This window comes from Fundulus heteroclitus, chromosome 6 (genome assembly GCF_011125445.2).
Source record: "Fundulus heteroclitus isolate FHET01 chromosome 6, MU-UCD_Fhet_4.1, whole genome shotgun sequence".
Classification (NCBI taxonomy): domain Eukaryota; kingdom Metazoa; phylum Chordata; class Actinopteri; order Cyprinodontiformes; family Fundulidae; genus Fundulus; species Fundulus heteroclitus.
The window spans coordinates 31,601,306-31,628,368 of NC_046366.1; the positions used below are offsets into that span (position 1 = coordinate 31,601,306).

General features: G+C 41.2%; 1 protein-coding gene across 1 annotated transcript in view; it reads left to right on the forward strand.

Annotated features, from left to right (window-relative positions):
* The window catches only part of LOC118556141 (supervillin-like), a 52,533-nt gene extending 25,729 nt beyond the window's left edge, over nucleotides 1–26,804 (forward strand). The window contains exons 15-25 of the mRNA XM_036137788.1: nucleotides 1,049–1,736; nucleotides 5,037–5,511; nucleotides 18,041–18,176; nucleotides 18,606–18,662; nucleotides 20,013–20,090; nucleotides 20,617–20,764; nucleotides 22,559–22,654; nucleotides 25,584–25,664; nucleotides 25,833–26,010; nucleotides 26,128–26,300; nucleotides 26,605–26,804. Coding sequence (XP_035993681.1) covers nucleotides 1,049–1,736; nucleotides 5,037–5,511; nucleotides 18,041–18,176; nucleotides 18,606–18,662; nucleotides 20,013–20,090; nucleotides 20,617–20,764; nucleotides 22,559–22,654; nucleotides 25,584–25,664; nucleotides 25,833–26,010; nucleotides 26,128–26,300; nucleotides 26,605–26,804 — 2,310 coding nt within the window. The remainder of the gene's footprint in view (nucleotides 1–1,048; nucleotides 1,737–5,036; nucleotides 5,512–18,040; nucleotides 18,177–18,605; nucleotides 18,663–20,012; nucleotides 20,091–20,616; nucleotides 20,765–22,558; nucleotides 22,655–25,583; nucleotides 25,665–25,832; nucleotides 26,011–26,127; nucleotides 26,301–26,604) is intronic.
* Nucleotides 26,805–27,063: the final 259 nt, after the last annotated feature.

The following is a 27,063-nucleotide window of genomic DNA, read 5'->3' on the forward strand; positions in this document are numbered from 1 at the left end:
TCTTATTTTAGGTCAGTTAGGATTAGCAACATTATTTCCAGCTGTTAAAAATTAAGCATTTTTCTTTCTTTCTTTTCTTCAAAGTCAAATGTTTACATACAATCGGATGACGCTGCCTTTAAATTGTTTGGGGAAACCAAGATGAACATGTCATAGTTTTATAAGTGTTTGTGAATGTTTTTTTTTTTTAGGTTAAATGGAGGTTAAAAGAAATCAGCTGAGATATTTATATCTACACCCAACTTTGAAAATCATGGGATTTGCATGGACTGAAAGATCAATAAGAGAGGAAGACATCACCTCCCTTACATCATCTCCCTTATAGTGCAAAATCCATTTTGTTGTGTACTTGGGGTCACTAGGAGAGCAGAAAATTTTAATGTTGTTAAACCAGGTGTTGCGTAGATATCTTTATATTCGTTTTGGGGGTCATATTTTTCAAGCCCTTCAGTTTTTTCGGTTTTAAGTTAATTTTTTTATTTTTAAAGCAATCACATCACAGTATTTGCTACGGAGCTACTAAACAAGGTCATGGATTTCCAGCTACAAAGGTCCTCCTTTAGATTTAAAGAGACAGAAACAAAATGAGTTGCTCTCAGACGCAGCCCCAGACCAGGGGTAAAAAAGAGGAGCGTGGGGGTAAATTAAAGAGGAATTCAGACCAAAACGTTGCTGCTCCATTTTATATAGTCCACAACTGAATTATTTCAATATGAAAAGGAAGAACTGAAAAGCATTATACGTCACCTTTAAAGCAAAAAAAAAAAAAAAAAGAGCCAGATTACAGTCTTCAAATACACTCAATGGGTACTATAGTGGTTTTTGGAAATGTGTCCTTTGTGTCTGATGAAACAAAAATGAAAAAATATATATTTTGATAATCCTAACCAATTTAAGACAGACAAAAGTTTTGTTTGATTTAATGACAGCCGGTGAAAATGTTAGGTGTCTCTTTAACCAACTATGCAAATATCTGGCGTCATATTTAAATGATATTCCCGCTGTGTTCTTCAAAGGTCACATTTTGCTTCCTGCGCTGCCTTTTCAGGTGAAAAGCGGAGGTGAAATCAAGCTGGAGCCGCTGTCGGTCTCCCTGGTTCGATCTGTGGCAGCCGTCGCTTCCCAAGCCTCCGTCACCACAGTGACTGTGGCCCCACATAGCAGTGGGGACGGCCTCCATCCTGAGAAATCCACTGCCGTCCCGTACATCCCTGCCCAACAACAGGGCCCCAGCACCACCAGCCTCCACCAGGAGAGGGCGCCGCGGTACTTCTCCCTCACCAAGAGAGGGCACCAGGGCCACAATGAGGGGGAGCCTGATTCCTCCCCCCTCCTTCCTGACAGCCCAGAGAAAGCTGGAGCCCCTCCTGCCGTCCCCTCATCCTCAGTGGGTCACAGACAGCAGAGGGAGGCGCCGGCGGAGGGCCGGAGAGGGAGGCAAGAAGAGGAGGAGAGAGCTGGAGGGAGAGAGCAGGGAGGAGCCAGAGAAGACAGCATTCAGAAGAAGAAGCTGCACTCCTCTGACAGGGACAGAGGGGACCAGCTGCAGCATCCCAAGCAGTCTGCCGAGCCCTCTTTGTGGCGGGGTGAGCAGGAGCCTCTGGCCAGCAGGAGAGCCGCAGACTCCCAGGAGGGTGGGGAGAGAGGAAGAGGAAAAGGAGGACAGGCGAGGGATGCTGCCGCAGCTTACAGCTCTTCCTCACAGGAGCTGAGGGAAAGCCAGGGAGGCGTCTCAGGTAAGTGGTGTCTGTGACTGACATAGAAAAGAGTTGAAGAAAAATAAAGGGTTAAAGATAAATATGTAAGGTGAGAGGAAGACGAGAGGACGAAAGAAACAAAGAAACAAAAAAAAAAGGAGGAGAAATGCACACCAATTTGTGTCTCTGCTCCCATTATCCTCATTGTCTTCTGTAGCGTGCTCCCACGCATGGCTGCTTTGTGCCGGTCACACACACACACACACACACACACACACACACACACACACACACACACACACACACACACACACACACACACACACACACACACACACACACACACCTCCCAGCTGGGGAGTGTTTGATTTGGCCGATGCAGAGAGGCCGTTTCAGGCTGCATCTCATTAGCATATATATATATATATTTTTTTTTTTTTCTTTTTGCCATGAATGTACCTCGTCAAGCTCTTTGTCTGGGAAGAGGAAGCCCTGCCCTAATAGCAGACCGGCACATTTGGGATGAAACTGTGTTCCCAGCACTGTCGTGACCCATTGAAGGAGCCGTTGCTCCCCTCTGCACCACTTTACGCCTCTGGGTTACATTATAGACACACGCTACAGCAAAATGGACCTGACCTGTTTTTATCTGCTAATGGAGCTCGGTGTCCAGGGGTGTATTCTCCGACGCACGCGCAGCAGAAAAAAAAAAAGATGTCAGGGCAGCACTTGTGCCCTTAAATAAAGCGGGTAGTAAGCAAAGTCAGGTCTGGGGGCTACAGTCTGTTAGTTCTGCATGACTCAGTCTTTATAAGTGGCCTGTCAGACGGTTAGAACAACTTCCAGTTATTTACCGTACAGACACCACAAACCTTTTAGCTCACATAATACGACTAACAAAAAAAAAAAAAAAAAACAAGAAAAGCAATAATCCTAATAACTAAGACCAGGGGCGGCTCTAGACAGGGGCCCACAGGGGCCAGTGCCCCTGTAGAAATGGTCCTGGCCCTGTTAAGGCCCCTGTACTAAAGACATAACATTAAATAAACTTCTTACAATTATATGCATTGGTGAAGAAAACACGCCTGATTTGTCACTTTGACCAATTTTATTCTTTTTACCTTTACAATTTCACCCTAACAAGGGTTTAAAAATCAAGGTGTTTTACTTTTAGCTTCAGCCGTATTGAGCTGGGATCACAGTTTTCATCTGCTAGATCAGGGATCTGAAACCTGCAATACCAGAGCCCCAAGTGTCTCACTTCATATTATTAAGTGATTAAATATTGCCCTGTTTTATGATTTCATTGTTTTATGTGCCCCTGTGAAAAAAAACACTGGCCCCACCTTGGCCCCCCTGGTAAATTTGGTCTAGAACCACCACTGACTAAGACATTTAATACATTTTATTAATATGGTGCCCCCGCAGGTTGATTAATACACTTACATGAAACAACCACTTTATTCTTAGAAAGCATTGCTCCTTAAGCCACTGAGCTGGTTACTACTGTCAGGTGCTACCTGCCGTTATTCAGCAATTAAAGCAGGAGAGACTGTGAATATATGTCCCTATTAACGCTGATTACCAAAACAGGAAAATTAAATACATTTGTAGAAGGTTTTGCAATGTTTCAGAAAATTCAATTAAAACATTATAACAACAATAAAAAAATAATCGCACAAAGCAACAGCAAAGTTTAGAAGACAGAGTGGCAATCAAGGTGTTTGAACATGGCAAGAATTGGACAAGAAAAACACATTTTAGAAAGCGGAGCAACTTTTTTTTCAGAAAACACAAAGTTTTTGCAAAAAATTTGTGAAAGAAAGACAGCATTAACGGCATGACATATAAAATCAAATGAAAACGCATCTGGGTCAGTTCCCCATGGCACTAATTCATCTCTATACATCATCCTAACCTTTGTATAGACGAACAATCTCCGACCCTTGTGCTTAACCATTGTGCATGTTTATTTCTTTTGGTATATTAAAAAAAAAATATGATGATGAGTAATAATAAAAGTGCTCAAATCTCATGTGTAATTTCATTTAAACTTAAAATATTTCCGTCTTTTTCCTGACTGTAGACTCTGAGTAGATCATAGGAATAGGAAAGCCTTTTTAATAATTTGGTGTTAAACTGTTTAGTATGAGCATGCTTGGCAGACGGCTCATTTTTTTATACCTGAGAAAGTCAGGTAGGAAACAATCAAAATGTTGAAAGTACTAAACTTCAAATTTCTAAAACGACCTGTGCACCAAAATAATAAAGTTAAATGAAAAAAAAACAAGATCAGGTCGTCATTTATCAAGAACTGGTGTAGGTTTGTGAGCAGAGAGCATATATAGTACATGCTGGCTATGACTGTGTATTCTTTAATGTTGAGTGCAAACATTAATCCTCACAGTCCAAATTCATACAGCAACAAAGTTTTAAAGTACGACATCCAGCTTCCTGAGAAATCCCCAGTTCACCGTCTGCTGTCTGAAGTATTTCCTATTTCAGAAACTAAACTTGTATTCCTGTCTACTGCATGCTGTCAATAAAGCATATTTTTGATCATTTCTGCAATGACACAATTATATGTAGCGTAAGAACTCTCGCGATAGCCTCTTAGATATTATACTGCTAACGTCGTTTTACAGTACCACAGGCGCTGGCATAGGCCTGCATCCTGCACTGATGCTAAAATTGAAGCATGCCAATGTTTACATGAAGATCACTGCATGCTAGTCTGCTGAAAGCTTGTTTCATAAAAGAGAAAAAAATATATAAAGTGTACATTTAAAATGCTGCATATTTTAACCAAATAAATGCATGTAGAAAAAATGCCCCAAAAAACATAAGTAAAACACAATGTTTCACCTTTTTTCACATGCAAAAAATAAATAAATAAATAAATAAATAAATACAGAGACGGCATTTCAAAAGGCCCAAACAGATTTCATTTAATTAAAAACATCAACAGAAAGCAGACAGTAAGCAAAGACAAACCTCAAAAATATTTTATGATGCTTCAGGAAACCAGATGTAAGACGTGTTGCAACAAAATGTTTAAAACAAGGAAACAGGACGATTTAAAAAAAAAACACAAAAGTCTTTGCCTTAATGTTGATGATATGCTGATATGTTGATTTGTTAAACATTTCAAAAAAAAATGTTACTGGCCAAAAATCTAATTTAGTCGATCCATGTAAAGATGTGATTCTTTTGCCCTTTGTCCATTAGCTTTGTTTTACCTGCCAGGTAAATACGCGCTAGTATTAAAATAATCAGGTTAAATTATTGGAAAACGTGATTTCAGAAACTGCAGACATGATTTTGGTCTTTTCCCCTCAGACCTGCCAGATCATCCGGGCCCGCCGAAGCCGCTTGTAGCTAAGGTATCATCCCGGACTATCTCTTACATTTCAAGTGGCCATCAGCAGCAGCAAAACGTCCTCCAGCCCCCTCAGACCCTCCCCAAACCCCCCGTACACATCCAGCCGCAGCCCTACTCCCAGCCCCCGCCGACGTATCCCAAACCTTTCACCCATCCCCTGCAGACCCAGCCCAAACCTCCAGGACTGACCCAGCCGCTCCCTAAGCCTTACCCTCAGCTCGCCCCCCAGCCTCAGCAGGCCAGACCCCAGGTGCCTCCTCAGACGCCCCCTAAACCTCACTCCTTCCCCCAGGCTCTCAAGTCTCAGTCCGCAGAGCATCTTGAGGACCTCAGCAGGAACAGCGTCCATTCTGGAGACCTGCTGTCCCCCACGGAGCCCGGAGACCAGCTGTCTGACGGCATGTCCACCAAACAGATGTCCATCAAGGAGAGGTAAAAGGAATTCAGCTCAAGCTCATAGAAACATATTATTTGCACAGTATGTTGATATTTTCATTGTTGGCATTTGAAGTGAGGGATAACAGGTGTAACCGGGCACAGGAGTGAAAGATTACAGCAAAACGTTCAATAAAAAACAAAAAAAATTTTTGGACGTTCTGCAAAACAAGTTAGAAGACAACATGTGTATATTATAGATAAATAATATGATTTTTAGTAAGTATACACAAATAATTACCTTAGATCTAGCTAGTGTGTGCAAAAAACAACATAAAAAACACGCTGTATGTTGAAATAATATCTTGTTTCAAAGCAGACACAAGACTCTTTCATTAAAATGAGCAGAAATCCAACATAAACACACAATATTAATATTTACCATTTTTATCTTTTTATTTGCAGCTTGTTTTCCCTTGTTCAATGTCGGATTTGACAATTTTCACCTAATTTATTTGTTCTATTTCAGATGTCTGGTTCAAACATAACTCTAAACTAAGTTTTATTAACTAACATAATCATCTCTTGAAAGGATATCAAAGCAATATTTAGCTGAAATGAAAGAAAAAAAGAGCTGTGGTTCCCAGCCGGAGTGCCGTTTCCAACTGATTAGACGCGACCACACCCTTAAATTGCAGCCAGACTAACGTAATTTTATAGGATTTATAATATAATCTCACAGTTGTTGCATGAAATCCAGGCTTCTGAACACAACGAGCAGTGAAACATCCTCACATTCTGCGTTTGGTAGTCATGATTCAGTCACGGATCTGTGCACAAAGCACAGTGCCAGGTTAGGACACATATTCATACACCGATGTGCAGATCAGCAGAAAAATTAGGATTAAGTGCTTTGATCAGGGGCCCACCGACATATGGCAGTGAAGAAAGCTGGAATGGAACTTACAACCTACCAAATGCAAGCCGACTACTCTTAGCCACAGTCCCCCCAATAGGCTAATGAGCTGATGCTCTTAAGGGGCAAACTCTAATGGTGTTTGGCAGAAGCCTCCCATTTATATGGTGCAGCGTGTAGATTGTGAGGCGCATGCAGCCCAGAGGCGATGCTTTTGGTTGCACCGCTGGGATATCGGCGCCAGGAAAGCAGTGGAAGTTACCCTATTTGGCGAGTACTACAACTTAAGCAGGACGATGGCGGATTTCAAGTTGCGATAAGGTCTTCCTGTTCTGTTGGGATCCAGACACGGTGAGCGAGTGGCTGCGAAGTTGTTGGACAACCGAGGGTAATCTTAATCCGGTGTGACGAGGTCTGATAATAATAGCATTACAAGGAGTGACCATTGCATCCGGGTTCAGTAAACACCTTTCTGACAGAACGAAAATCCACAAACGCACATGGTTAAAAAAAAAAAAAAAGCTTATATCATGTCTAGAGATGACAAGGAGGTCCACCAGGAACAGAGAAAATTAAAACCGCAAGCGGTGATGATCGGCCCTCGCAGCCAAGCGCCGCTCTGGCCTATGGCCCACCGCTAGGGTACGTGCACCTCCCGCCGCCAGCCACCGCAGAAGCTGTCAAGCATTTTCCTCACCCGTCTACCATGCAATACACACGTACGCGTTGGGCAGCGCTCCCCCACGACTCACAAAAAATCTGGTGCAGATCAGTCGATGCACCGAGGAGACACAGCCGTTGAATAATGAAAATGCATTTGGCCACCGGGCCGGACTAAATCGTTCGGCGGGCCAGATTTGGCCCGCAGGCCGTACGTTTGACACCCCTGGTTTAAACACTAGTATACAAATTTAATCAAAGGTATCTTACTAGCTGTTAATCCAGCTTCATGTGAAAAGTTAACAAAACCTTTTTAGTTATTTAAAGTTAATTATTTCATGTGTTTAAGGGTTTCGTTTCTTGCATTAAGACAGCTTTTATGAAAGTTTGACAGTTAAATTGGTGGATACACACCCAAAAGTAATAATGTAAAAGTAACACTTTAGCAATTGGAATATTGCTAAAGTAACACGTTAGCAATATTCCACATGTGTATGTTGTGTACAAACTTTAGTAATTTCTAACAGACCACTTCACTCTCAGAAAGCAGGTCTGCTGGTGGTTCCTAAAGTCTATAAAACCAGAATGGTAGGCAGATCCTTTAGCTATCATGCTCCTCTCCAGTGGAACCAACTCCCAGTTTTGGTCCGTGACGCAGACACCCTGTCTACTTTTAAGACTAATCCTAAAACTTTCCTTTTTCCATCCATCCATCGTCTTCTGCTTATCCGGGGTCAGGTCGCGGGGGTAGCAGCTTCAAGAGGGAGGCCCAGACCTTCCTCTCTCCAGCCACTTGGGCCACTTCCTCCGGGGGAATCCCAAGGCGTTCCCAGGCCAGCAGAGTCTCTCCAGCGTGTCCTGGGTCTTCCCCTGGGCCTCCTCCCAGGGGGACATGCCCAGAACACCTCACCAGGGAGGCGTCCAGGAGGCATCCTGATCAGATGCCCAAGCCACCTCAACTGGCTCCTCTCAATGTGAAGGAGCAACGGCTCTACTCTGAGTCCTCCCCGGATGACTGAGCTCCTCACCCTATCTCTAAGGGAGAGCCCAGACACACTACGGAGAAAACTCATTTTGGCCGCTTGTATCCAGGATCTCGTTCTTTCGGTCACGACCCAAAGCTCGTGACCATAGATGAGCGTAGGAACGTAGATCTACTGGTAAATCGAGAGCTTGGCCTTTTGGCTCAGCTCTCTCTTCACCACAACGGACCGGTACAGCGCCCGGTTCACAGCAGACGTCGCACCAATCCGCCTGTCGATCTCCCGCTCCATCTTCCCCTCATTCGTGAAACAAGACCCCAAGATACTTGAACTCGTCCACTAGAAGCTGGCTCTTGGGACTTTCCTTTTTGACAAAGCTTATAGTTAGAGTGGTTCATGTTACCCTGAGCTACCTCTATAGTTATGCTGCTATAGGCTTAGGCTGCTGCAGGACATCAGGGTCTATTGTTCTTCAATTTTGCATGACTGTTGTCATTTCAGCTTTTAACTTTTTGTTTTTTCTATTTTTTCTTCATAGTAGGTACACCTGGTCTGGCGTTCTGTTAGCTGTGACATCATCCAGGGAAGACAGATCACCTGTTATTACCATCTAATGTAAAACAGATTACTGGATCAATGTGTGCTTCTGCGCTTTTTTGTCTGTCTTGTTGTGTCTCTTCTCTCTCTTTTGTAACCCCCAGTCGGTCAAAGCAGATTACCGTTCATACTGAGCCCGGTTCTGCTGGCGGTTTTTCCTTCCTTTTAATGGGGAGTTTTTCCTTCTGCTGTCACTTCATGCTTGCTCTGTATGAGGGATTGCTGCAAAGCCATGTACAATGCAAACGACTCTCCCTGTGGCTCTACGCTTCTTCAGGAGTGAATGCTGCTTGTTACGACTTTGATGCAATCAACTGGTTCCCTTATATAGGAATTTCATTTACCAATCTGGATAATCTTATTTAATACGTATAATCTGATTGATTTTGACATTGTAAACTGCCTTTAGATGACATGCAGGCATGGACTGGTAATCGGGCGTACCGGGCATTTTCCCGGTGGGCCGACGTGCTGTTTGGGCCGGCAGACCCGACATGTATATTAATAATATGTATTATTATTATTTTATATATCTGTCTTGTTATATTTGCATCATGCATGAAGAAAAATAAAATCAGCAGAGCAAGAGTCTGTTCCGATCATCCGGCCCTTACCACAGGCTACTGCAGCCCATTGGTTATCATCCCTGACAGTCTAAAGGGCTAGGCCAATCATAAAGTAGAAAAACACCTTCACGCTCCATGTGGAACTTTGTGCAGCGGTGTTCACAGTAATAATGGATAAGAAACGCAAGGGAGGCGCAGAGAAACTGCGCGAAAAAAAGAAACGAGTTCTTTAAACGGACGCTGCGAAGTGTCAAACTGACTGACATGTTCCCAACAGCAGGCCCTTCATCTGCTCCGTTGTCTGATGTAAAATATGGTGGTGGTGGTAGTCAGTGACGTGCGGTAGGGTTCATAGCTGGTGAGGCACTGGCGTCATCAGAGTCAGATTTACAAATATATACACTCTACAGAGTAGACTCGTTGCAAAGTGCTGAAGGAGACTGATTGAGCCAAATTAATTCACCAAGAGACATGGAAAAATATTGATTATTTGATGAAAAAATAAAAATAAATTATTTGTCATTTGACTGTAACAGTTTATGAGTTATGATGGATTTCTGCATTTGTAACACATTCTAAAACTATAACCCACATTATGCACATTTTATCACAAAAACAAAACATGAATAAGTATCGCTGTCTTACCTCTACTTATATTTTAAGTCCCTGCGGCGCTCTTTCTGAACAAAAATATCATAATTTTCCGGTAAAAGTTCTCTCTATCTTCTTCAGTTTTAAAAGTCTCTCAGTCTCAATGGAGCTCACTGCCAGGGAAGAAAGCCTTCCCTGATCAGTCTTGTTCCAGCTGTATGTTTAGAGTCTTTTTAGTGCTTTACTTGTTTAGCAAAACTCGCTAATAAAACATCCATAACTTGCTTTGACTCTACTATTTGGGGATCACGAGCGGTGCACCTTGAGCGCCCCCTGCCTAGCGGCCAAGGAACTGCCGGCCTCACCTACAACCAGTTCTTTGCTGTTTATGATCGGCCAGCACCACGAAAACATGTTATCTGCACACAGTTTGATGACCAAAACACAATTCGTAATACACATACATTAAATTGTGGAAAACTGTTCATAACTGTTTGAACAATTGAATTTATGATCTAGAGACAGGAAGATGCATTCACAGAATGGAAGTCAGCGCAGTTAACATGGGATTGCACAATCCCAGGGGAGGCCAAGCTCCCTGCGGCCTCACCGGCTTCGCTATGAAGCGCCACCAAGGATTTACATGAAAAATACCGAAAAGTCTGCGATTTTAAAGAAAATAGGATCAAAAACTAGGAAATTAGATAAATAAAATACTTATTACAAATGACTGAGTAAATCAAAATTTATACTATGTTATTATATATTTTCTTTCTTTCCATGATAAGTGAGGCCTTTCTCTGGTTCATTTTGTCATTGGCATCCTTTTTTACACAGTGAGTGCACATTAGTCCAATGTTACCCTACAGTATCTGGAAGACTAAATAGATCTGATGAGCAACTTACAATAACTTCTTATAATGATGTAACGTGATAATATGTGTGATTGACCCTGACACCTCTCTTTCTCTCTCTCTCTCTCTGATCTAAGAATAGTTGCTGTGCTGTGATGGAGTTTACATTTTACCGTGTTAATAAATTAAGATTTTAGAAGTATTTTAAGTGTCCACTCTCACTAATTTCCATTAACCTGACCTCAAGGTATTGTACAGTTGGTATACACATTCAGTACACAACAAAATGTGGTAGGCCAGTCTAATCCAAAATGCCAGGGCCGATTTTTTTGTCCCAGTACACCCCTGATGACATGTTTCATGATTTGGCGCTATATAAATAAAAACTGAAATGTATTGAACAAGAGTAAGTTTGTCAGTTTTCAAGCAGGATTTGTATATCTGTTCAACTTAAATATATAAGGAAACCAAAGAGTTAAGATCAGTTACTTACCAAGAGAAATTCTTTTGGGGTTTATTTGTGGTCTCTTGCTGCCCCCTGCTGGACAAGTTTGATCAAATATGATCAAACTTGATGATGATGGTATTTGATACCATGTCAACATGGTGTCAAAATTCAGATTTCAATCTAAAATGGCTTACTTCCTGTGATACTTGCACTATGACATTAATTGTAAATTCTGAGTGCCTTGCTGAGATCTACAACTGTACAAAATTTCATTACTCTACGATGAACTAAGTGAATAGCAAAGGGTCCTTTGAAAATTGCTTGGTGGCGCTATGGAGAAACTAAGTCCTGCTCACTAAAGTTTGTTATGGATTCCTGTTGGGGGGTGGATAAGGATGCATCCAAATGAGTTTTAAGCAGCTTGGCCCAAAACTGTGGAATTCAGAGCCAAACGTATGACAGCAGCGTTTGAGGTGAATATGCCACGCCGCCACGCCCCCCTGCTCCATCGAATCCAGTTGGGCCTGAAATCCACAACACATCAACATGTGTTCTGTCTGTGGACACAGTTTCATGTTGATTAGCTTAAAGGGGTAACATAGCGACCGCTTACAACAAAACATGACACTTCCTGTTGTCAGGGGGCGTGGCCTAAGCAAGGTCATCATTTGACCATTGGATATTGTAGAAGACCCGATGATGATCAATCACAGAAAGTTTGGTGCCTCTGTGTGTTTCTGTGTAGGAGATATAACAGTTTTATGTTTTGTGGCGAGTAGGTGAACTTTGACCCCTGCTAACCCCCCTTCAACATGCTCAAAAACTCACCGTTTTGATAACTTTTAATTGGCCATGCCTTATGATCAGACTGACCGAGTTTCAAGCCGCTCGCTCGAAATCCCTAGGAGGAGTTCGATCAAGTACCAATGCTGTAAACGTCAAAATTGAGGTCAAAATCAGACCTTCAATCTAAAATGGCCGACTTCCTGTGATATTTTCACTATGACATTAATTGTAAATTCTGAGCGTCTTGGTGAGCTCTACCACTGTACCAAATTTCATGTCTCTACGATGAAGTAAGTGAATAGCAAAGGGTCTTTTGAAAATTGCTAGGTGGCGCCGTTGAGGCATTTTTCTTTTGATTTTTGTGACGACCTTAAAATACAAAATTTTTAAACAGTCTTCTTGCATCCGCCAAGTTTGGTGAGTTTTTGAGTATGATAAAGCCCCCAAAAAGGCCCCTCTTTGGGGTGGCAGATTAATAATAATAATAATAATTAAACAACACAGATACAATAGGCCTTCGCAGCGCTTCGCTGCTCGGGCCTAATTAAAACCGCAAGCGGTGATGAGCGGCCCTCGCAGCAAAGCGCCGCTCCGGCCTTGGCCACCGCTGGGATTTGCGCTCCGCCGGCCGCCCGCCACCGCAGATGCTGTCACGCATTTTGCCCGCCCGTCCACTGGGCGATTTACACGAACGTGTTCGGCAGCGCTCCCCCACGACTCACAAAAAATCTGGTGCAGATTCACCACAACGGACCGGTATAGCGCCCGCTTCACAGCAGATGCCGCACCAATCCGCCTGTCGATCTCCCGCTCCATCTTCCCCTCATTCGTGAACAAGACCCCAAGATACTTGAACTTCTCCACTAGAAGCTGGACTTTCCTTTTTTAAAAAGCTTATAGTTAGAGTGGCTCATGTTACCCTGAGCTACCTCTATAGTTATGCTGCTATAGGTTTAGGCTACTGCAGGACATCAGGGTCTATTGTTCTTCAATTTTGAATGACTGTTGTAATTTCAGCTTTTAACTTTTTGATTTTTCTTTTTTCTTCATAGTAGGCACACCTGGTCTGGCGTTCTTTTAGCTGTGGCTTCATCCAGGGAAGACATATCACCCGCTACTACCATCTAATGTAGAACTTCTGTGCTTTTTTTGTCTCTCTTGTTGTGTCTCTGCTCTGTCTTCTGTAACCCCCAGTCTGTCGAGGCAGATGACCGTTCATACTGAGCCCGGTTCTGCTGGAGGTTTTTCCTTCCCGTTAATGGGGAGTTTTTTTTCCTGCTGTCGCTTCATGCTTGCTCAGTAGGTAGGATTGCTGCAAAGCCATGGACAATGCAGACGACTCTCCCTGTGGCTCTACACTTCTTCAAGAGAGAATGCTACTTGTCAAGACTTTGATGCAATGAACTGGTTCCCTTATATAGGAATTTTTGTGTATAATCTGACCCAATCTGTATAATCTGATTGATTTTGACGTTGTAAAGTGCCTTGAGATGACATATTTCATGAATTGTCGCTATATAAATAACATTGAATTGCATCATCTCTTCAGACCAAATAAACTATCACATTTTTTGAGACAGTTATCTCATTTTAAAGATATAATCATCTAACAGTATTACTCTTAGCAAGTTAAAGCTCCATAATAATCTTAGACCAGGTTTTAGTTCCACTCTTTTATTATGCACATCTAGGCTACCTATAAATATAAAATTTGGTATGCCAAAAAACATTTTCAACAAAAGGCAATTTTAGTAATGGCCTTGCGATTTTATATCTAAGCATTAAAAATGATAATATTTCACCAATTTTCACAGCAAGATGGAAATAACAACTATCCAACATTTTAAGATTTTGTAAAAACTTTTTTCCTTTTTTACCTACCTTTTGAAATTAATACTTGTTTCTACTTCTCCAAAATTAAACTTCAAGAAAACTATTGTGCTGTCCTGGGGCCATATGCAGCTAGACAGCTAGGACAAAAGTTCCCCACAAAAGCTTCCTTTTCTTGCATTCTCTGAATAACCTTTGTTCCCAAATCTGGCTTTAAACATTCTTTTTGTAAAAAGACGAATATTTTTCCAAGGCAGAAGCGTGTAGAACAAATTCAACTTCAACATTAGCAGTTTCCCTAGCTTCATCGCTGAAAAGCAGCTTTTAACCGGAGCAAAATACGTCAAAGATCTTTTTTTAAGGTGAGAGCACTCACTATCTCACGTAATTCACATAGAGATCTAACAAAGTTGTGATGTCTCACTCTGATTAAATATGAACCCAAAACTTTTCTAACTGTTTTTGCCTTGGATTTCCTCTGACTAAGAATTATTATCTTATTTATGTAATGTATTCACGACATGAATTGCCTGTAAAAGCCATGGACAATAAAACATGACACTTCCTGTTGTCAGGGGGCGTGGCCTAAGTGATGTCATCATTTGACCATTGGATATTGTAGAAGACCCGATGATGATCAATCACAGAAAGTTTGGTGCCTCTGTGTGTTTCTGTGTAGGAGATATAGCAGTTTTTCCTGTTGTCAGGGGGCGTGGCCTAAGTGATGTCATCATTTGACCATTGGATATTGTAGAAGACCCGATGATGATCAATCACAGAAAGTTTGGTGCCTCTGTATGTTTCTGTGTAGGAGATATAGCAGTTTTTCCTGTTGTCAGGGGGCGTGGCCTAAGTGATGTCATCATTTGTCCATTGGATATTGTAGAAGACCCGATGATGATCAATCACAGAAAGTTTGGTGCCTCTGTGTGTTTCTGTGTAGGAGATAAAACAGTTTTTCCTGTTGTCAGGGGGCGTGGCCTAAGTGATGTCATCATTTGACTATTGGATATTGTAGAAGACCCGATGATGATCAATCACAGAAAGTTTGGTGCCTCTGTGTGTTTCTGTGTAGGAGATATAGCAGTTTTTCCTGTTGTCAGGGGGCGTGGCCTAAGTGATGTCATCATTTGTCCATTGGATATTGTAGAAGACCCGATGATGATCAATCACAGAAAGTTTGGTGCCTCTGTGTGTTTCTGTGTAGGAGATAAAACAGTTTTTCCTGTTGTCAGGGGGCATGGCCTAAGTGATGTCATCATTTGACTATTGGATATTGTAGAAGACCCGATGATGATCAATCACAGAAAGTTTGGTGCCTCTGTGTGTTTCTGTGTAGGAGATAAAACAGTTTTTCCTGTTGTCAGGGGGCGTGGCCTAAGTGATGTCATCATTTGACTATTGGATATTGTAGAAGACCCGATGATGATCAATCACAGAAAGTTTGGTGCCTCTGTGTGTTTCTGTGTAGGAGATAAAACAGTTTTTCCTGTTGTCAGGGGGCGTGGCCTAAGTGATGTCATCATTTGACCATTGGATACTGTAGAAGACCCGATGATGATCAATCACAGAAAGTTTGGTGCCTCTGTGTGTTTCTGTGTAGGAGATATAGCAGTTTTTCCTGTTGTCAGGGGGCGTGGCCTAAGTGATGTCATCATTTGACTATTGGATATTGTAGAAGACCCGATGATGATCAATCACAGAAAGTTTGGTGCCTCTGTGTGTTTCTGTGTAGGAGATATAACAGTTTTTCCTATTGTCAGGGGGCGTGGCCTAAGTGATGTCATCATTTGACCATTGGATATTGTGGAAGACCCGATGATGATCAATTACAGAAAGTTTGGTGCCTCTGTGTGTTTCTGTGTAGGAGATATAACAGTTTTCTGTTTTGTGGCGAGTAGGTGAACTTTGACCCCTGCTAACGCCCCTTCAACATGCTCAAAAACTCACCGTTTTGATAACTTTTAATTGGCCATGCCTTATGATCAGACTGACCGAGTTTCAAGCCGCTCGCTCGAAATCCCTAGGACGAGTTCGATCAAATACCAATGCTGTAAACGTAAAAAATGAGGTAAAATTACGACCTTCAATCTAAAATGGCCGACTTCCTGTGATATTTGCACTATGACGTTTATTGTAAATTCTGAGCGTCTTGCTTAGATCTACAACTGTACAAAATTTCATTAATCTACGATGAAGTAAGTGAATAGCAAAGGGTCCTTTGAAAATTTCTAGGTGGCGCCGTTGAGGCATTTTTCTTTAGATTTTTGTGACGACCTTAAAATACAAAATTTTTAAACAGTCACCATGCATCTGCAAAGTTTGGTGAGTTTTTGAATATGATAAAGCCCCCAAAAAGGCCCCTCTTTAGGGGGGCAGAATAAAAATAATAATAATAATAATAATAAGAAACAACACAGAAACAATAGGCCTTCGCAGCGCTTCGCTGCTCGGGCCTAATTATAGAGTTAAAAGCAAACAGGTACATTTTTATTTGGTTTTTATAATCCATGATCATGACGAAAAGAAGTAGATTATTCCTCGTTCAAAGATCTAATATGATAGCATGAATAAGGACAAAGTAATTGAGTAAATTATTGAGTGGAAGGCATGCACCGGCCTAGATGTGAAAGATATGAATGGATGGGCTTAGAGTTCATTCATAAATCCTGGATCCAGTCCCCAATTTACCCTATAAAATACTAAAAGAAATCCACCAAAGACAGAACTCTGACGCAACGTTTTGCAAGTAAGATAACAAAAGGCAAGGTATTTTACATTTTTCAGTGTTTAAACGAATTAAACAGAAGTACACTGCAAAAAGGTAACTAAAAATAAGTAAAATTTTCTTGAAATTAGTGTATTTGCCATTGATTTGAGCAGGTAAATAAGAGTATCTGCCAATGGAATTAATCTGTTTACCCCTAAAATAAGATAATTAGATGCACTTGAAATAAAATGATGGAGATGAGTTGTTCCTATTTTTGGTGCAAAAATCTTATTTCGATGGCAAATAATCTTATTGACCTGTTCAAATCAAGGTAACATACTCTCATTTCAAGAAAAAGTTATATTTTTAGTTCTATTTTTGCAGTGTAGCTCCCTGTTTCTTACACAGTGAGGTTTTCAGCTCTGTTAACTCTTTGAAGAGACGTTTTAAATCATCATTATGGGTTTTCTGCTCTTGGCAGCCAGCAGAGAGCTGTGCAGTCGGACCATCCCCTCTGAAATGTAGCACATTCCTCAGAATGTCCTAATTTCTGGGCCTTTCATCCTCAAACAGCAGCAAACACACTTTTTATTTTTACTTTTAGCCATCCATTATTAGCTATTTATAGATGATACACACGGCCCTTGATAAACCCGGCCTCTCTCCTAGACAGCTGTTAGCTGAGCTTTAACTACGACTAACTTCATGTGCTCTCTTTTATCCTCTGACTCAGAGTTTATCTTCCTTGCTGTGTTTCCTACATCAAGCCACTGAAGGAGCTAGTACTGCCATTCCCTTTTTTACTGTTCTCTCACATAGAAAGTACTCCTGGTCCAGTGCTTCTTTGTTCTTTTTATGTCTCTCCACCCTAGTCGGTCATGGAAGATGGCCATTTACACTGAACCTGGTTCTTCTGGAGGTTCCTTCCTGTTAAAGGGGAGTTTTCCTCTCCACTGTCGCTACATGTATGCTCAGTATGAGGGATTGCTGCAAAGCCATCAACAATGCAGACGACTGTATACTGTAGTGGCTACATTATCTCTCAGGAGGAGTGAATGCTGCAAGTCAATGACTTGATGCAATCTGCTGGGTTTCCTTAGACAGAAAACTTTTTAACTAAACAAGAATTATAAAGTAAACTGGACTGCATGGCCTGATAACCAGGATTAATTGTTGTGTATTGACTTGGAATCTGTCTGTATGATTTAACTGAGTTACTTTTTCCCGTAAAGGGCCTTGAGGCGTCGTGTTGTGAATTGGCTCTGTGTAAACAAACTGAGCTGAATCTTTCTAACGCATTTACCTTCCATACAGGTCAGGTTTGTTGGCTGAGAATCCGAAATTCTCGACCCCGTTTTTTTTTTTTTTTTTCTTGAAAAATCCTTTTTTTTTCCCCAGGAGCCCCTACAACTTTATGATAAGATATGGTAAGATAAATTCTTCTTTTGTTGCAGTAGCATCATCTAACACAGAAATATTTAGGAAAATGTATCTTTTGTTGAGTACATCTGTTTTTGTCCTCAATTATCCTGGGTATAAAATAGACAAGTTAACATTACAGTTCTTCAGCCGATAGTTTTAAACGTAGTTGTGCACGGCATCTTTTATAAGCCTGCTTTTGTTTCGAACCTGTGTTGATGTCTAGAGTGGCACTGTTGAAGAAGAGTGGCGAGGAAGACTGGAGGAACAGGATCAACAAGAAACAGGAAGTGGTAAAAGTGGCATCAGCCGAGCAGCAGCAGCCTCAGCAATGGGAGATGGAGCCGAGCAGCCAGAACAAGGTTCGTCCACACCCATAAAAGTGTTTTCATCATGTCTAGAATAAAAAACGTCGTTGTTGGACATATTGAATCATATTTCATCAAACCAGTCTGACAAAAAGAAAAAATCTCCATAAAACATTTTGATGTAAGTACACAGTGTTTTCAAGGAGGACAAACTAAATAGAAACTAAAATGTAAAAAAGTAATATTTCAACAATATCTTTTTAGATATATTTCTGGAATTTCAACCACAAGCTTGATGTAAACCTGTCGTTATAAGACTGTAAAGAGCTTCTGTCCGGCTTCAGATTAGTATTCTGGTGGAAGATACGGTCTGTTTAGGCCGTTTCTGTCTTGGCTGCAAACTCTTTAGCAACAACAGCCCCCCCCCCCCCCCCCCCCCCCCTTCTATTGACCGAGTCCTTTCTCTGTGTTTTAACCCCTCAGGAGGAAGGGGAGGTCGCTCAGGACCAGAACGCTGTCCCAGGCTCTGAACAGCTTTGGGTGAGACTCATTGCCAGCAGCTCACAAAGTTCTAAACCAATCAGCTTTGAGCGGTAACCGCGCTGTCCAATCACAGGGTTTGTGTGGGCCTGCTTTTTGTTTCTCCTAAATCTGTTTGGCCTTTCCTGCTGTCTCTAACAACGGGTGTGTGCTGTTGATTCTGCATTTTTTTTTTTTTCAAAGAAACCCCAAAATCTGACACCTTCAATCTTGACTGAAATTAGCAGCCGCCTACACGGATACACCAAATGTGTTATGGAGAAGAGTTTCACCATGACAAGAGAGATATTTCTGGACTAGACAAAGTGAGGCGTTCAAACCTTAGAACACTACAGACCTACAGTCTGGTATTTTTTTATTTATTGTTGTAATATTTCCACCTTTGTGCCAATCTGCATGCTTCCATTGGACTTTCACTTTGCTGCTGGTACGCCTGTATTTCCTCACTGAGGGACAACAAAGGATGTTTCTATTCTATGTTATTCTAACAGTTGCTAAGCATGATGTTGGCAGCATCATGCTGTGGGGCATGACAATATGCACAACATGCAATAATGTTGTTTTTTTTATATATAAACTTCTGGTAATTTAATGTGTCGTTGTATAAGCATTCAGGTTTATCTGGTGTAGATGTTTTATGGCGTTTGTAGTTTTACTTTTCTCAACATCAGGCTGGAAAACATTACGTTTCACAATGACTGTGGCAATGTTAAGATGTAGAAATGAAAACATATAGCCACAATAAACATGTTCGACTCTCCAAATGTAGTTTTGATCTACAAAAAAAACAAAACCTTTTAATTCCAAGATAGTCGATCAGTTTTCAGGGATCTACATTTAAAAAAATAAAATAAAAATAAAGCAAAGTTCAAATGCTTAAAACCCTGAAATAAACAAGGTTGGCAACGATAAGACAAAGAGCTGAAAATATGACCTGGATCATGTCGTCTGCAGAAATATGTGGAGGCATTCCCTCATAAACTGTCACCTTTCATGGACCGGCCAAGTGCAAAGACATATTGTCCAGCATCCCTTTGAATTAGGATTATTTACAAAAACCAAAAGAATTTATTTACCAGTTTTAAGGTTTTTTTTAAGTACTAGTCATTGTTTAGCTGCTAAAATTTACAGATGGCAAAAACGTTGCTGCAGAACAAATGTCCCAGCTGGTGCAAATGAAACCAACTCTGAACTTTAACTTTTTGCATCACGCTCCCAGTTTCTGACTTCATCTTCCTCGCCTCTACATCCAACCTTTCTCGGTGTCCATATTTGTTTTTGTATGCTTTTTTTTTTTTTTTGCATTTCCTCCTTTTTTATCCTCTTTTCAAGCCATCTCTCCATCCTCAGGAGCCTGTCTTCTCCTCCACCTATTCTCCTCCCATTTCCCTTGGCCAAAAGTGCCAGTATATTGACCATCACGGTCAGGTAAGGACTTGCACGTGAGCTGCTGTAATGGAACGGCATGAACTGAGCTCCCGCCTTTCTCTGCCTGCCAAAGCGACGCTTTCTCCTTGCAGTGTTGAGACGGGTCGATGGTCCCGGACGGCATGAGTAGAAGTCGGCGTAGAGCTGATGTTTCGGGAAAAGATAAAGAAACCGTAATACCCGCGTGCCTAGCTTGATTGGATGCATCTAATCTGTGTGTCTCTGCTTGACCTGATGCTGTCACATCATCAATAATAACGCTGGGACATTAAATACGGGGAAATTATGTGGGATAGGATGTAAGATTTTAAGGTTGTATTGTGTAAGCAGCTGTACATGAAGGTTCTGATCCCCTCTATGGAAGTGATTTATATGCAGATGATAGGAAAAATAATTGCGGCACAACTTGGAAATGAGCTGGAACGGTAATCGGTGCCCTGCAGCCGGAGTTTATTGCTTTCTGTGCAGGCTTTGACGCTTCGACCTAATGAGATTTCTCGTTTTAAATCTCCTCGTTTCTATGCAGAAGGCTGGAGAAGAGACAGAGGCCCAGATGACCATTGAAGAGAGGAAACAGATGATTTCGACACGCGAGGATGCCTGGAAGACGAAAGGCAAAGGGGCGGCCAATGACTCCACGCAGTACACAGTCGCTGCGCGAATGGTCAAGAAAGGTCAGCGCAAAAAAGCCGGCCGCTTTGGAAGGGACACAAAAAGCAGGAAAAGACAGAAGATCTGGTCTAAAATAAACACAAAAAAGGCCATAAATAAGGATTTTCATCATTAACATGCAGGCGTTACTTTAGAAGACAACAGGACTGTACAGTTTTTTCCTTAGATTTTCATTTTATGTCATTGAATCACAAAGTTTTAAATGTGTTTTAAACAAAGATGCTGTCTATATGGAATGCAGTCATGGGGAAAAAAAAGAGGAAGTCAAACATACTGAAAATTATCTGTCCAGGTGCAGTTTTTTTGTTTAGCTTTTATTTCACTTCAGCGTACAAAAGCAAACGGATTCCAAGGCGAGACATCAACATAGAGAAGAAGCAATGGTTGCTTCCAGCAGCACTTGTCAATCTGAGAAGGGATAAAAAAAGAAATTTCCAAACACTCGTTAAGAATATTTTCTACTGAAAAAAACATTCACAAAGGAAAAACCTTGAAAGTATTTGCCACTCATCCGAGGAGCGGACATCCCAGCTAATTCACCCCAAAGCGAAATCATGCAAGGCTTAGTGCAGGGGTGTCAAACTCATTTTGGTTTAGGGGCCGCATACAGCTTAATCTGATCTCAAGAGGGCCACACGAGTTCACTCATTGCAGGATTAAATATAACTAATAAATGTGGACTTGTTGATTTTTATATTAAGTTAATTTCACTTTTACACAATATATTATGAATAACCTCAGCGTTTTTAAGAAAAGTATGTGCAATTTCAACAATACTTTTACTCAGTTAAAAACACTGTCCTGCATGACAAAATACATCAAACAGATATAAATTAAGAAATGATTTGAATTATTCCACATCTGAAGCTTAATCTGCTAATAAAAACACAGCGCCCCTCGTGGACAATATAGGAACTGCATATTATCAATTAAACGAAGTACATGTTTTTTTCAATAATTGTTTCATCATTCTCTTCCTTTTATCTTGTCCACTTGTGAAAGTCAAATCTGATGAGCTCTTTGTGGCATCTTATTGCCACATTGCCAGACAGGACACTGGGAAAAAAAAAAAAGAAAAAAAAAAAAAAAAAAAAAAAATATATATATATATATATATATATATATATATATATATATATATATATATATATATATATATATATTTTTTTTTTTTAATAATGATAATGCATTTAGCCACAGGGCCGGACTAAATTGTTCGGCGGGCCGGATCTGGCCCGCGGGCCGTATGTTTGACACCCCTGGCTTAGAGAAACTGCAGAAGTCCAAGAGCTCCATCGCAAACTCTGCATGCTTCAGTTGCAAAGTTGCACCTTAATGAGCCACAAGACTTGTGGAATAACGTCCGACAGATGGGACTAAAGTGGAGATGTTTGACCATACCCTGAAGCACAATGCTTGAAAAACATTGGCACAAACCCCTGACATGAAGTGTCGAGCGTGGTGGAGCGGTTATGACATGACTTGTCAGGACTTTGGCACCTTGTAGTGGCCATGTAATCTTTGTATAACAAAGTATTTTCATGTCAAATGGGAGGTCATCTGTTCAGCAGCTGAAGCTTGGCCCGGGCTGGGTCATGTAAGATATGCTGGGATGTAAAAGGAAATTACTCCAGTAATGTTAGAGACTGATAAGGTCAGGCGGAGAACCATGAAAAATTATTTCTGCTTCTATGAACTTGAGGTATTTTGACTAAATGGAAAACATTGTAAGGACAGACCTGACTTTATCTTTATGCAGCCTAATGTCGTGTGATTTTCTCTCTGTGTGTCCACAGGCCTGGCCGCTTCCTCCTCAGTCATCAGCCCCATTCTGTCACCAGTTTCCACCAAACTCAAGAGCGGCACCCCGGCTGTCAACAAACCACAAGAGGGTGAGACAAGCTTTCAAGTCCCGACTCATCATCACCGTTTTATCCAAATAAAAAATAAAAATAAAGCAAAAAAAAATACAAAAGAAATACCAATACCAGAACCACAGATGTTTAAGAATAAGACCCCCTCTGGCTCTCTTCTGTACTACGTAAAGCAAATTTAAATGTTTTCTTTCACTTAGAATGCCAAATGTTTCACAAAAACTTGAAGTATTTGATTGAAAGCACACCCAATATATTTCTTTTGCAAAATCCCTGTAAACAAAACTAGAGACCTTCTGAAATCTTACTTACAAAACAGTGCTTTTTAAAAATCTAATTGTCACAAAACAGAGTTGAGCTAATATTAAAAGCAAAAAACAAAATTATAGAAACATGTATACATAAAAGCAAAATTACTTGTCAAACTATAAAATCAGATAAATAGAAATGACTTATTGTTTCTGGGGAGGCAAAATTTAAAGAGTCAAGATCCAAAGGTTTAGAGATGCTAAACCGTTCTAATATGTTTGTTAAAGATGTAATTTCCTTTGCAACAAAGTGTTATACAGTGCATGTTAAGTTTTTGTCTGTATTTGTGACTTTACATGTACTATAAATTAGCAATTTAACAGGAAAACAACTTTAAATAGGAAATCATTCAGGAAAAGCTGTCAGAAATATGCAAAGATATAAATGAAAGCATTGGTTGTAAATAAAATACTTCTGTGGACGACGTTATAGACATCAACTTAGGAAAAATAAAACAGCAGACGCCTCTGCTGACCCTGGTCCATATTCAGAGCACATGGGTTTCTCAAACATTCAGGAATTTGCACTGGGTTATTGGAAGCCTTCTGTTAAACAAGACATTTGATCGTTTTTATTGTTTAATTTTTCCCTACAGCTAAACAGCATTTTTATGTTACTTTTTCCACAGTAGTGCAGTTTTCTCCATGTTTGACTTTTACTTAGAGACAACACTCCATGCCTTTGTGACCACATGGCTGGATCTCTGTAAAGCCTTTTATTTTGGTGTCGCTGGGACTAAATGGTGCTAAAACACGCATTAAGTTCACCAGCTTTGAGTTCACTTCACTGACTGCCTGTCCATTTTAGGATCAGTCTGAAACTTCTTATATTTGAAGTTAGGTCTTTGAATGGCCTCACCTGCTCCACATCTCTGAGCTCTTAGGTCAGCTGAACTTCTGCGCTCATCAGTACAGAGAACCAGGTGCCAGCTCTGAGGGGACCGGACCTTCTCTGTAGCTGGACCTGAACTTGAACGATCTACTGCTGCACATTAGACAGGCATCCTGCATGGACATTTATATATATATATATATATATATATATATATATATATATATATATATATATATATATATATATATATATATATATATATATATATAAATGGTCACATTCCTTCTCTCTGGCTTTTAATATACTTTTAATGGCTTTTAGCAGCACACTGTCGCTTCATGCTTGCTCAGTATGAGGGATTGCTGCAAAGTCATCAACAATGCAGACGACTGTCCATGTGGCTCTATGCTTCTTCAGGAGGAGTGAATGCTGCTTGTCGGGACTTTCATGCAATCAACATTTTTTGACCAATCTGTATATTCTGATTGAATTTGACTTTGGAAAGTGCCTTGAGATGACATGTTTCATGAACTGGCGCTACATAAATACAATTTAATTGAATTAATACTTAGCAGGGTGTCGGTTTTATGTCCATGCGTTTTGTTATTTCATTGATTTTCAACTTTATTAGTTCTTTTTGTCATGTTTGTAGGTGTAAACCCAAAATCCAGCCATCACAGGGTACGTTTTAAAAGGTTTGTTGAGACTTAGAATACTGGCGGACGAGCCGGGCAAGCAGAAATGGGAAGGAGACCCCAGAGGATGCAGACAGTCCAGGAGGTGCAGGCAGTGAGGAACTTGAGCCGGTGGTGAATGTAGGAGTTGACTTGAGAGAGGATAACGCAGGCCGAAGGCTCACCAGGGCGGGTGGCGCACGCAGCAGGACCTCAGGGAAACAGAGCAGCACACAGACACTGGAAACATTCTTTAGTCAAGGCTGAATGCAGGTTGAGCACACTGGGTGGACTGGGAGCGTTACGATGGCAGAGCACACGGTAGGAGACGAAATGATGAGTGAGTGAGGCAGGTATATGAAGGCTGAGAACAGGTGAGCAGGGTAGGAGCTGATTAGTGGCAGCAGGTGGAGCTGGGCTGGGCTTATGATCGGTGACTGAGGAGTGGACTGAGCTAATTGGAGGGTTTCTGTGGCTGAGAGGCGACAGGGCTGTTTCTAGACAAGTCCGGAAAAGTCCAAAACAAACAAGCAAAAACCCAAATCATGACACTGTTAGTGTTATCTATATTTTGTGTTTGTGTCAAGTGCTTTTTAAATAAAGTTGGCTGGGACTGGACTATGCCTGGATCTTTAAAGGCTAGTCTATAAAGAGAGATTAGTCTGATCCATCAGGGCTGCCTGACAGACAAAATCCCAAGATATTTCCTGTCTTGTCTATTTATTTGCTATACTTTGCAAATTTGCAGCTGGAATAGAAACCGCTAAGAAAGTATCTCAGTTGCTTTTTTTCTCTTCAGATCACAATTCTCGTCTTGTTTTTATATGAGCTACTTGCTTGCTTAAGTTCATTTATGTGTGCAGAGTCGACCACATCTAAAGATCTCTAGCCAAAATGCCTAGCTTTTGGGCATAATAAGGATTATAATCGTTAAGGGCATGCAGCTGGTAGAGGATAAAATTTTCAGAGAAGAAACACCTAATGGATGTAATTTAAGTTTAAGTGCTTGATCCACAAACATTTTATTAAGAAAGAACTTCACAGGGTTTGGGTTGTGAAAAGGCTAAAGGATAATCACCCGCTTCTATTGGAGTTGCTGATGTTTCAGAAGCTAATTGTTTTGTTTACAGATATCGAAGCCAGGCCGGACATGGAGTCAGATAAGAAGCTTGACAAGCTGGAGAGCTTTTTGGGGCGCATTAATAGCAAAGGTATGCACCGGACCTCAAGCTCAACACATAATACATATGATATTAAATCTCTCAGTTTCATTTACTATCCATGTAGAGCTCGTGTTCTACCTCTCAGCACAGCTGTGTTGATTTTAAATCACACGAAGCTCTAACAATGTCTCTCGTTTGTGATTCCCTTCTGTTCAGTGGCGGGTTTGCAGGAAACCACCATAACAGTGACGGAGAAGGCGGTGAAGGAAGTGATGAAGTTGGACGATGAGATTTTCTCCAAGTTCTACAGGCGCGTTGCAGAATTTCCACGCATGCCCACCAGGATCGAGATCAGCGAAGACTTTGACAGCATTTTTGGATCTCACGGTCCAACGTACGAAGACTCAACCCACGTTCTTTTTCTTGAAATACCGTTGTCAGAACACCCAGGTTCCTGACTCTCGTTTTGTCTTTTCCATCATGCTCGCGCGCCTCTTTTCCTCCCACGCAGGCTGGCCTCGGCCATGGTGCAGCACAAGCGATCTGTGCGACCAGCCAGGAATGTTCAGGCGTCTAAAAATCCTCTTAAAATGCTGGCAGCCAGAGAGGACATTCGGCACGAATACACGGAGGAGAGACTGAACGTGGCACAGTTGGAGAGCAAGAGGATGAAGGCTGAGAAGAGTGAGTGTAAGGACTGCCACATCTTATGGTGTATGTGTCAGTTTGGGAAGACGAATGTGTTAGAAATGACTCGGTACTCACTGTGTTTGCTGTTTGTGGTAATAAAAAAAAAATAAAAAAAAACACTGAGGGAAATGCGAGGCATTTTGGAAGCTGGCAAAGCTTGAAAAACTACAGCATTCACTGCCACAAATTAGTAAAAGCAACATGTTCAACTGCAATGTTTACAGTTGGAAGCTTGTTATATTTAATAAACCCCTTTTGTAGGTCTTGATTTTTTTTTATAAAGCGTTTTCTTTTCCAGTCAGTAAAAGCTCGGAGTACTCTGATGCGGCTCTGGCAGGTCTTGCCAGTAAAGAAAACTTCAGCAGTGTGAGTCTGCGTAACGCCAGCGTCTCGGAGCAGACCTCCAACAACAGCGCGGTGCCGTACAAGAACCTGATGCTGATCCAGGTCAAAGGTAAAAGATCTTTCAGTTCTCTACGTTCACACTGCAGCTCTTGATGCTCAGTGCCGATTTTTGCTGAAATCGGTTAAATGCGACCGCCATCATACTTCTGTCTGAACGGTTCAAGGCCACAAAGCCGCCCACATGCGAGAAGGAGACGTCACAGAGCAGCGCGCTGTTTATGGAAGTAATGGGGAATGTAATTGTTTCTAGAAGTGTTCAATAAAGTTCTGTTTAAAAAAACAAAGAAAAAAAAAAAGCGGACACCGCTGGTGTTGTGCGAAATTCAGTTGCCCTGTGAAAATCTGTTCCCCC